We start from the raw sequence: 11,895 nt of genomic DNA, 5'->3' as shown, positions 1-11,895 counted from the left end.
CAGGCCTGGCCGTGAGCCGCAGCGTGGGAGGACAGCAGTGGAGTTCCTGTCATCGCAAAGCGCCGTGCGCTGGGGGGGAGGCTGAGATGAGTTTGTTGTTCTTACAGCAGGCGAAGGGGAAAGGCCATTGGTGGTGCTGGGTCGCGGCCCGAAGAGCGGCCCCAGGAGGCGGGCGCTGGGTTGCTCGTTTCTTTAGTGCCTCCAGCGAGGCGAACAATGTTCTTGGAGACGCCGCTCCGCTGGCTGCGGGCGCGGGGAGGAAAGGCGAGTTTCAGCGGCAGTGGGGGCTGGGCTCACAAGAACTAGCTACGCTGGCGGGCAGGGCCACGAACCCAGCCCCACAGGGGGAGTGTCCTGCCCGTTCCCCGACCCCCTCAGACAGCGGACCCCGGGTCTGACCCAGCCGGGCCCGCACCACCAGGGCTGTGATCAGCCAGAGCCGCCTCAGTTACCGACCCTCGCTGAGGAAACAATGGCGGGAAGACCGAGGCTGCCAGTCCAAAGCGGCCTGACGCGCACGCGCACGCGCAGCTCCCCTCCCCTCTCAGTTCAGCCGCTGGTAAATAAACAGCCCGCGGCCCTCAACCTGCGCACGCGCACCCGGAGGCAGACGTTCCCTCTTCCCACGCGCTCGGCTGGCTGCGCACGCGCTATTGCACGATTCCTGCCGCGCCCAGAGGGGGAAGGGAAATGGTTTGCAGCCGCTTCTGGGAAAGCACAGGCCCCATCCGCCCAATGAAAGCCGAGAACTGGTCGCGTGGCGCCAGGGGCGGGAGCGGTTAGCGTTCCGAACCGGAGGGGAGGGCTAGAAGAAGTGTGCGCCGCTGATGGTTCGTGGCCGGAGGAGCGTCACTAAAAGGCGGGCAGGGCGGTTGGGCGGGCCGCACCAAAGAAGGGCTTGGCCGCACGCTTTAACCCGCGCTATGGGCGCAGCCTGGGGCGTGGCCAGGTAGTCCGTGGCGATACGGCCCCGGCGCCGAACTCTCCAGCGCGGCGCCGCGCCGAGGCCCCCGCAGGGACCGGAGCGGTAGGTGAGCGCGGGCCGCCGGCCGCCAGGCCCCTCCCCTGCTGCGCGGCCCCCGTCCCCCCGGCGGGGCCCGCGCTCACCCCTCACCGCCCGCGGCTGCGGCCGGGTCCTGCCCAGCGCGGGGCGCTGCCCGGGCCGTGCGCCCCCGCCCGCCCTGGCAGCAGCGGCCGGCCCCTCGGGACCCGCGCTCGCCCCCACGGGGCGAGTGCCACCGCCGTGCTGCGTGAGGGCCCCGGGGCCGCGCAGCTTCCCGAGCGGTCCTCCCGCACGCTCCGCGCGGGAAGTCCGCCCGCTGGCTGCGTCGCGCCCGCAGGGGGCGCTGGTCCCCACGCGGCTCGTGGGCCCGTGCGCGCGGGACCATGCGGGTGGTCGCGCTGGGTAAATGGGGGGCTCGGGGCAGGACCCCCGCAGGAGTAACTCTAGTCGCTGCAGGGCAAGGGCAAGCGCCCTCGTTACCGCCCCAAGGCGCCGCTGGCTGGAAACCAAGCCAAGGAAACGTAGCTCCCCTATGTCAGTTTTAGGGATCAGGCTCCCAGCATTAGAATATTGAATTCAGGCTTCTCAATATGCTAAACACAGTTAAAGTAACTCGCTTTTATAAAAAAAAAAAATCCTATACCGGAAATCCGAGCTGTTTCTTGTAATAAACTGACTTCCTCAGTTTGAGGCTTCCGGTCGGGAAGCATCAGCAAAGGCTGTTCGTTTGAACTTGTTAAATTAAACTCTCTTATTTTAGTCTGTTACAATTGGACATGAATGGCTTTGGCAATAATCGCTGATATCCAGGATGTTTTGAGAATAATAGCAAAACACCAACTTCATTCTTTCAGTGGAGTGCTGAAAGAGTGGCAGATACCTAATAGCTCTGAAATTTGTGTGTGTATATTTATTTAGTCAAGGTATGTATAGCTGAATGTTGTTCTGCTCCTTTGGAATCCACCCCTGTGTTGTCTAACCCAAACACCTTCACATTTATTATCAACTTTATGTGAAATATTTTTAGCAAATTAACAATTGTTTCATGAAACATTCTTGAAAAAACATAATATTCCTAAGTGATCTCATTATTGACTAATATGTATTTTCATTCTGCAAATACTGGAGCCTTGAATTCAGTTGAACCTGCTTTTTCTTTTCCAAGTTTTCTGATGAGAGCTTCAGAGGAGGTCGAAAGAGACATTTTTAGCTTAGATGGTATTTTTCTACTAGTGAGCAGACTTTCCCTTTTGATTTTTGAAATATCTTGCTTCCTGCTTGCTCTCTGCTTTTCATAGCAAAGAAACACTCCTAATAAATTAGGAGATTAAATTGCAGACTTTGCTGTTTTGATTGGGAGTTGCTAGGTGTAGATCTACAAAAGCTATTCTTTACAATGGGGAGGAGAGAATGAGGCAGGACCTTGAGATCAGCCAATCAAAATATACAAGTGAATAAGATCTGAAGTTCAGTTTAACTGTCTGTTTACTCACCACTCATTATCTGACCATATCACTTCTCTTTAAAACAACTTTTTTTGACAAAAGGTTAAAATACTACTTTGCTGATTAATAAGTCACTGCTGCGGTTGATTTCAGATGCTTCCTGTCTGCTTCATCTTAATATCAGTTAAGCTGGAAACATGCATGTGCTACCATTCACGAATTGAAAGTGGCAGCATGAAATTGGTGTCCATAAACAACTTGCAAATTGCTTTTTAAACCAGATTTGGAGCCCTCATACAAGTGATATTTCCTCTTTGTTTGTGCACAGTGTGAGTCTGCATATGGATGTCTCCAGATCCTAATTTCAAATTAATCTGAGCATCAAAAGTGCTATAAACTTTTATATTAACATTTAACTCTCTTAAATCTAATGGCTGTGCAATTATAAGTGACAGCTCATTCAAAAAAATTGAGCTACTAAGTGACAGCTGTCACAAGAAGCCCAGTCTCTCTGACTAGTATACTGTTACTTTAACCTTTTTAGTAGCAACAGCTATGTAAATGGCTCTCGAGCTAAAAGTTGAAATTAAAGGTACTATACATCTTTACAATATATCTGTTAGTCAAACAGTATTTTTCTCAGATTGGACAATGAAACTAAATGAGGCAGTTTGACTTTCTGGGTCTCATTCACCATTATGATGTTGTGTTTGGGTTCACAAGATTAAAGGGGAATATTTAAATGACGCTTATATGGAAATGCTTCGATCTCTACTAAGTTTAGTAAAATCATGTAAGTGAAAGCTGATTTCCTGTGATATTACAAAATATGTCACGTAAGGGTCTGGGGAGAAGTAGCATGGTTGGTGTAGATGGGACCACACCATTTTAGTGTGTCTTCTGGCATTGGATTTTACAATATTTATTATATTTGGTGACACTTTCATCCTGGCTACACAGAAAACATTGAATTATTGTAACACTGCAGTTTTTTTGTAGTGTAGATGGGAACGCCCCTTTTAAATACCATCTTATTTTAAGTTGGGACTATAATATTAGCAAATAAGCTTGCTTAAGAAATGGCTTTTTAAAAAATGAGGTTAGGATGTTGTTTTGGACTACTGGATCATGAAGGTTGATGGAGATGTACAAACAACTAAAAGTCATTGAAAATAAACCCTTGTCTAGATTGCTTACTAACTTAATACGTGCAGCTTCTGTGTGAGAGTTGTTTTGCAAAGCGTTTTGTAAATATTAACTCAGCTAACTTGAATGAAATGGGTAAATGTGAAGGTATGTCACATTTGGGCAAATAGCTTTTGCTAATCTCATCTCATTTCAATAATATGGAAAGAACATCATTTGGAGGTAGTTTGGGCCCAAGACATAAGTGTGTGTGTGTGGTGGTGGGGAATTAAAGATAGACTTGTTTAAGCATTTTTAAAAATTCACTAAAGTTTTAAATCCCAACAAATATTTCCCTGCAGCATTGTAGTGGTGCATGACCCTACTGTTTCTAATTACTATTACTATTCTAGTTTATTAGTCACTCTGAAGTGTAAAAAGTAAGCAGTATAAATGACACAAACTTACATTTTGAAAACTTTTGGGGCTTAATTGAAGATATTAACATGAGGAAAGCTGTTTTAATATGACTTTTAGCCTGATGATGATTCATTAAAATACACTGTTTTGCATAGGAGCACTTACCAATCCATTATGCACCAATTAACCTTCTCTGGTCCTTATAGATATTCTTGTTTGTGGAAGGAAAACTGTAGTGCAAGAAGTGGGGGAACCCTTCTGTAGAAGGATAACAAGTCATTTAACCCATGCTGCTTTTAGTCATCAAACACTAAGTCTCTGCACAAAGCCTACATTTACCTCCATCAGGTACCCAAGATTTCCAGAAATCATCTTTTTGCTGATACCTGAAAATTGCGATAAATTGTTGGGGGAATGTTCTCTGTGTTCTAAATACTTTTTTAATCAATTCTGGGACAAACCGAAACTTCCTCATGCTGACTCTGCTAGTTAACAAACAACCCCAGAGCTATGCTGCCATAATATGGCTTGAACTGATAAGGAAAAAACAGAACTATCTTAATTTCAATTCCATGGGAACATGGGCAGTGAAGGAGGTCTATGTATACCAGACAAATGGAGGAAGGAAAAGATGGCAGAAAAACATTTCTAAGCTTTAAAGAAGGCATAATAAACTTGTAAGAACTGTCAGAGTTGATAATGCACTTTTTACATGATGGAATTGGCATCTTGTAGTTCTGTACAAAATTCTCAGCTTCGCAGAATATAGAATGCTCTTAAGGTTTTTCTCTGGGTCCATAACTGACCTATAACTTTCCACAAGTGCTGTTCTCCTTATGGAAGCTATGATGTAGGTAAGAGATCATACAGGCTCAAGTATCCTTTTTTTACCATCATGTTGTCTAACTTCTCAGACATTTGAGACTTGGACTACTCTTTGCTTCCTCAGTTGCTGCCTGTGGTGGGAGTGCACTTGTTGGGAATTAGAGGTCCCAAAAAAACCTCAGTCTAGGGGATGGGAACATAGCATTCCCTGTTGGTGTGATGTGTAAATTCCTGGCTCCATCCTGCAGTCATGAAGCTTCATTTTTGGTGGCCAGGTATAGGTCAGCAAAGTAATGTTGCTAAGAGTTTAATTGCATGTTCTAATAAACCAAAAGCAGCTTATGGGTGACCTGAGTTAAACGCATTGCTCATAAAACTCATGTCCCAGAGGCAGCTATTTATTTCAAATAATGTCAGTATGAAAGAATTGTTGAACATCGTAGCTTTACGTTTCTTCTAATAGCCTTAGATTTTTTTTAAAGTAGCCCTCTTAAATATATAAATTGACTTAAGGCAGAACTCCCAAATGGCAAAATATAAGTTGCCTGACTGCCCTGACAAAATGCTGACTAGAACCCTTCCAAAATAGCAATTGGCAGGGGAGATTTGGTCTTAACAGCAACTGATTAGGAGCAGGTATAATGTGTTATAGACTTTCAGACTTGTCCAGCTATAAATCTAGCTCTTGTATAAAGTTTTTATTTAAAATCACAGTGAAAGTGTGCTTGTCTGAAGAGAGTCTCTGCTCCAAAGAGCTTCCAATTGAAGTAGATGATGTTCAGACAAAACTGGAGTGGATGAGTGGTGCATCAAGAAAGCAAAGTGATCAAGGCTGGGGTTTGAATGGAGTTGAAGGGATTTGAGCATTTTGTTCCCTTTGAACTTCAGTGGCATTTGGGTGCCTAATTCCTTTAGGCTCTGTGTGAGGTTATTTGGGGAAAGAGTCCCTGAAACCATCAGACCAATGGCTGTGCTGTACAGTAATTTTCAGTTTGCTGCTCATATGAGGGAAGATTGGCTATGTCTTTGTTGCCAAAAAAGGTTGGGTTTTTACAATGAGATAGCTAACGTGCATCAGTTATCTCGCTGTAAGATCTTGGTGGAGACAAGGTGCAGTTAATTTTTAACTACGATGGAGCTAAGTGAGGTCAACTGCAAGTTGGTGATATAGTATTCACCTCTCCTAGCTCTGTTGCTACGTGGTTGCCCCCCTCTGGCTTCTTTTTTTCATGGGTCTGTTTTTTTTTTTCCAGAGCAAGTCTTCATGGCCAGGTAGGGAAGAAATCTGGAAGTGTTTTAATTTAGCTTAATCCTTGAGTTTGACTTTTTTGGGGGAAGATGAGGTTTGAAATTAAAGAAGCAATTTCATTAATGAAACTGGGAACCTCTGGCTTAACTGCAGAATATAGTCATAATAAATGTTGCATTTCTGTATCATTTTTCTTTCTCATTAGCTAGAGTTTGTATTGACCACCTCATGGGAATGTGATTGCTGCTGCAGTGGTAGGGTGTCAGCCTGATGGACCACCAGCAATGCAGCCCCATTATGGGGAGCATTATGAGCCCTGGAACAAACTTCTTATGAATAGTGCTATGAAATCTTTAATGTCTGTTCAGAGCCCACAGGACCTTGGCACAGATCCTCAAAGGTATTTAGGCACCTAACTCCCATTAATTTCAATTAGTTAGGTGCCAAAATACCTTTTCTGTAAAATCTAACTGAAAAAAGCTGTATGCCAAGAGGTGGTAAATGCCTGCAACCAAATCAGTAAGAGTTGTGGATACTTGGCACCTTTTGGGATTAACTCCTCCAGCTGTGTGTGGAACAGAGTTTACATATGTGGGAAGGGCAGAATCTCCTCTGTGGGGATTGGAACCTGTGGTTCCAAGGAATGTTGTGGTTATAAATATGATGGCCAGTCCTTTTTATTCAATCTCCCATTTCCAACTCCGTACCTGTGAGAATTCCCACATCTTAGTTGTCCTTCACTGGAAACTGAAATTAGCATTACAGTATAATTGGAGGTAACAGGTAAACTCATCCAAATTTTTGATTTGTATCCTTCACAACCCCATTGACTTGACTCGTTGACTCTACAGTGTATTTAATAAAGAGCCTTGTTTATACTGGCTACATGGGATTCCTGTTGTTAAGACTGGTATTTCTCCTTTTTAATTTACACACACAATGTCTTCCTTGTACTGACTTTAAATGTCAGTATATCTGTGTGATTCCCTTCCATTTTAAGGGAACCAGGAGTTGATGTGATGGTTCAGTCTCCCTAAATGTGTTAAACAAAATTGATATGCAGTTTTTGGGAATGATACTGATGTTTTAGCTTATGGTTTTTGGGGGGTAGGGTTCAGATATATCCCTGGGTCTTGCGAGGGTGAGGGGAAGGTAAGGAGAGAGTCCGAAGTAAGCTTATTGCAAATTAGGAGAATGTGAATTCGAGAATAGCTCTGAACTTGTCTACTAGGTCACCGGTGGCTTGAGTCAGTCATTTGGCAGGCTGACTCTCTACTGCTCCGGGAAATTAGTTCACAGCACTTGGACTTGACATTTCTGTAAGGAAGAGACAGAGGGGAGTTAGTGTAATGAGAAGGATTCTATCACCAGCACATCTTTCTCACAGCAGCTGTTCTGTTTTCAATTAGCCTCTGAATGTGGTCGTTGTTGACTTATCTTTTATACCTGCCAGGCTGGTAGGTGGCTTATTTTGCTAACCACAAAAGTATGAGCACTTGGGTCCAAACAATTCATTTTCTAAGGTGGCCCTTTAGGCACAGATCCTGAGAGGTCCTATGCATCCTTAGTGCTCATTTGAGGATCATACCTGCAGTCACCAGGGGCAAGTTTAGATTAAGTTCTGTTACCCAAGGCAGTGACCAGCGGAAGCAGAGCGTCTGAGCTGTGTGATACTCACTAAGCTGATGAGCTTGTGCTTGGAATAGTCCTGTGTTTCTGCTTTTACCGGTTTTATTTCAAACATCACCTTTCCCTGACTTACATTTTGTGGAGGGGTGGGGGAGCCTGGGACTTATATTCATCTGTCTACCCTTACTGTAGGAATCTGAATTTTCACAAGCTGTTTTAAAGCAAATTCTTCTTTTATTAGATCTTACTTTTACTGGTGGATGGATTGGAATGAGGAAATGACTCATGACAGGCAAGGAATAGCTAGAACATACTTTCCTCTTTTTTTATATACAAAACCCAACAAACTCAAACTCCCTCCCCCTCCAAAACAAACCAACCACCCTTAACACACAAACTGTAAGAAAAAATTTAAAAGATCATAGGAAGTGCAGTGGAGAATAGCCAGGAATATTGACCATTTCAAAGATACAGGTTGTAAGGGGATGTGCAGAGAATATGGAAGCTGCAGATCCACCTGATAAATCATTCAGGAAACAGTGGCGATGAGTGACCATTCCCTCTTTGAAAGGATGGGGCTTTTAAATGATAATGCTTGATTACTGTTTGTAGTTAGGCCACATGAATATGAAATGAAGGAAAAATCTTCAGTCTTAACCTAGATTAGTCTCTTCTCTTTCTTTTTAGTACCCGAAATAATGTTCATTATTTAGATCTGATCTAGTGGTAAGAGCAGGGAACTGGGACCCAGGATGCTGGAGTTCTATTCACAGCTCCCAGGTTGACCTGTGAGACCTGGGGGAACATATGGTGCCACCAGAATTTGAGCTGTCCCTTGCTTCATGTGGATATTCAAACTTAATTGTTTGAGACTCTTGAGTGAAAGAATCTACAGAAGGATAAAATATTATAACAAGGATTGTTTTTATGCAGTGTCTTTGTGAACCTATGAAATGGCCGTGATGGAAATTGCATGCCAAGGAGCTCCTGACCCCACCATCGGGCACCAAAAGGAGCTTTCTGCTACTAAAGGGCTGGGTGAAACAGTGAGTGAGAAGCAGAGCAGTGTTTGCAAAGTAGAAGATTCAGAGAAAGTTGCCTTCCACAGTCAATGGAAAATCCTGAAAGATGTGATCACCAAAGGAACAGCAAAAGAAGAGACAGAAGGGGGTTCTGCATCCATTTCCATCATTGCCCAGGCTGAATGTAAGTTGCCCAGTGTGATGCTTTTTGTTGAGGGGAGTAGGTAGTGCAGTGGGGCATTTCACCAGCTTTGCGTCTCTGGAGAGCTGGGTTCAAATCTGTCTTTGTGATTGCAGGCAGGGTGAATTTGGTGATCATTTTCCAGTTCCCATTTAGCCAGATCACCAAACCTTTGATTATTGTGACAGTCTCTGCTGAATAAAGACCAAGTAATGGAATAGCAGGGTTGTTACAGGCCATGACTAAGAGGTAATCTCAGAGCTGCATAAGGTTGCTCCTACAGCAGCACCTACTCACACTATAGGTCCAAGCCAGGGCCACTGGTCCCTGATTTTAAGACCACTAATGAACATTCTATGGGAGTAAGTCCTGAATTTCTTGAGAAAATTCCAGGAGATGCAAGGGGAGGAAAGAACTGGAGGGAAGATTCCTAGTGTTTGGGGAGTGTTTGATGTCAGGAAAAAATACTGTCATAACCAGGGCTCCTAGTGTTCCGTGATGATCCCACCCCCCCTTCCCTCCCCTCTCCAATTAAAAAACACATACAAATCTGTGTGGGTAGGGGGGTGGGCGGGGGTGGTTTTTTTTTTGCTTGTGATTTAAAATGAAATCTGTCATCAGGAACCCTGATGCCCAGGGCTGTCAGCGTTAATTGCCCATATTCCTGTGTGCATGCTGGTGGTGCAGGGTTCTACTATAGATGTTTTTATTTTTTTTCAGAAAATGTAAAAACGAAGGATTTTCTGTAAAAATGCAAATTCTGTATTTTTCTGTGGTAAACTGATTTCTAAGATCCCTGGTCATGACCAATATGGTGACTGACTTCCCTGGATTACTGTTTGGTAACATCAGCAAGATGTTACCGCCATCTCCTTGTTCTGACACTTTCTGCCATCAGTGGAGACTGTCTAGTATTTAACCTTTATGGTGATCTTGTTTTCTCTCATACAGGTGAGAACAGCCAGGAGTTCAGCCCCACCTTTTCAGAGAGGCCTTTCATAGCTGATAGTAAACGTTACAGGTGAGAGGCCTTTAAAATAGTTATATATCAATGTAGTATTTACTGGTTTCACATCACTCTACTTCAGTGGTGCCCCTTTATATACTGCTACAGTTTATTTAAAGAAACTCTGTTTAGAATTGATTAACTCTTTTTTCCTAAGGAGCGTGGGGAACTTGCAACACTTTTTTTTACTCAGGTAACTTTCCCAACCTCTTTACGTTTGCATCACATCCTGTCCTGTGACATGCTGCCGCACAAAGCATGTTGAGGGATGTGTATTTTGCTATCTTTCAGTCATCTTTGTTTGTCCCTAGAATCTTGATTCTTTCCCAGTGAACATTTACACCGCAATCATCCTGAGGTAGGAGCTGAACGACCTTTTCAGTTTAGGTCCAGGGGTTGGAGGAAGAAGGTTCATGGGAAGGGACATCTTTCAGTCTTCTCTGACTGAAGAATGTCTCTTCAGCCAGGTTCATGCATCCTTCCCCACGTCTTTCTCTGGAAAGCTGTGGGAGGCTGGATTGACTGGTGGGGGCAATGATGGCAGCAGGAGCAGGTCTGCGTCCTGTTCCCTGGAAACAGCAGCAGGAAGAGCAAGGTGGGAGGAGAAGGACCCACACCTATAAGTCTGGTGTTGCAGGACTCAGTAGCAGTGCCAGGAATCTAGAGAGAGGGAAAGAAAAGAGGAAGGGTGGCGGAGAAAGGCAGGGGAGGGAAATAGAAGGGCAGGGAGCAGCAGCCACAGGAGTAGGAAGTGGAACTTTGGGGCCCTTCTGCCTTGGCTGGGATGAGGAGCAGCAGCAGCTTGATGGGGAGCTTGGAAGCAGAGCTCACTGCTGATGGTGTCAGCGAAAGTTGTTGTTGCTCTGGAGTAAGAGATGGTGGGGCTTGATTACCTGTGGCCAATCAGGCATAAGCTTCCTCATTTTCAGCAAGTGCCCAGCTTTCTCCTAGCCCTGCAGAACAAGTTCCTGTCTGGATTGCTTTGATATGGGCTTAAGGGCACCACAGACCAGATCAAAGCTTCCAGGGGAGTGGATCTGATTCACGGGGCTGTACGCTTGTCACTTCTGTTTTATACCCACTGCTGCCTTACCTTCCACTAGTACAGTAGATGTCTTCCTCTATGCCAGCAACTTTTTAAAAAGTGCAAATTGTGCTGTCACATCATTTATTCACTTAAGTGTGTAAGAAGTGCAATGAAACATGCACAGTGCTTAGTGCTACCATCTTGTCATGAGCTTAGCACTCACAACCCAGCTGCTAAATCAGCTAAATGTGCAGTGATAGAGATTTCTGGGAATGATTGAAAAAGCTGTGAAAAACTCTACGGGTACTGCATAAAGAGTAATAAGAGCAGATGGCTACACTGCTTGAATCAATACATGATACTTACCTAAAATTGGAAATTGTTCATGTGAGGAGCAGTCTCGCCTCTTCTCCTGCCACTGCTGTTTCCAGGAAACAGGACACAGACCTGTTAGATGAAAACAAACCACTTCTGATGGCCGGTGACTAATGAATGACTAAAAGTAAATATTTATCTTCTGAAAGAGAAATCTCTGGGTGGTTCTGGTTTGTATAGCTATGCTTCCTAGTAAAACTAGCTTAGTTTTACTGTAGCAGTCATCACAGATTAGAGGTTTTTGGCTTAAATTTTGACTACTCTATTGTGAAACAGTTGGTCCAGATTCTTTCTTTAACTCTACTTACATTTTAAAAAGCGAATTTAAAGGTCTTTGTTCTAAGCACATTTACAGATTTCTTCTAATTAAGATACATCGTGAACTTAATTAAACATACATGCAATCCACAGCTAGTCTGTGCCAATAAAGCAACTTGGAAATGATTTTTACTGCCACTGGCTCCACTAGTCTTCCCTCCAGGGCCTTACTAAATACATTGACAGTGTCTTCTAGTGGGCCCAGTGCTGTCTGCCTTCTTTCACAATGTCTTTTTCCTATGTAATGCTGTATATGCTCCTGCATTTGTA

The 11,895-nt window shown here is 44.3% G+C and overlaps 1 protein-coding gene across 2 annotated transcripts in view; it reads left to right on the top strand.

Moving 5' to 3' along the window:
* The first annotated feature begins 988 nt into the window (after nucleotides 1-988).
* MAP3K14 (mitogen-activated protein kinase kinase kinase 14) overlaps nucleotides 989-11,895 on the top strand; it is a 28,467-nt gene continuing 17,560 nt past the window's right edge. The window contains exons 1-3 of one of the 2 annotated variants that reach the window (XM_032796935.2): nucleotides 989-1,031; nucleotides 8,630-8,902; nucleotides 9,851-9,920. In XM_032796935.2, coding sequence (XP_032652826.1) covers nucleotides 8,650-8,902; nucleotides 9,851-9,920 — 323 coding nt within the window. In that variant the 5' untranslated portion in view covers nucleotides 989-1,031; nucleotides 8,630-8,649. The remainder of the gene's footprint in view (nucleotides 1,032-8,629; nucleotides 8,903-9,850; nucleotides 9,921-11,895) is intronic. The other variant, XM_032796936.2, reaches the window with a different exon arrangement.

Source organism: Chelonoidis abingdonii, chromosome 21 (genome assembly GCF_003597395.2).
Source record: "Chelonoidis abingdonii isolate Lonesome George chromosome 21, CheloAbing_2.0, whole genome shotgun sequence".
Classification (NCBI taxonomy): Eukaryota; Metazoa; Chordata; order Testudines; family Testudinidae; genus Chelonoidis; species Chelonoidis abingdonii.
The sequence above is the reverse complement of the archived record's forward strand: the minus strand, read 5'-3'. Positions and strand labels throughout refer to the sequence as shown.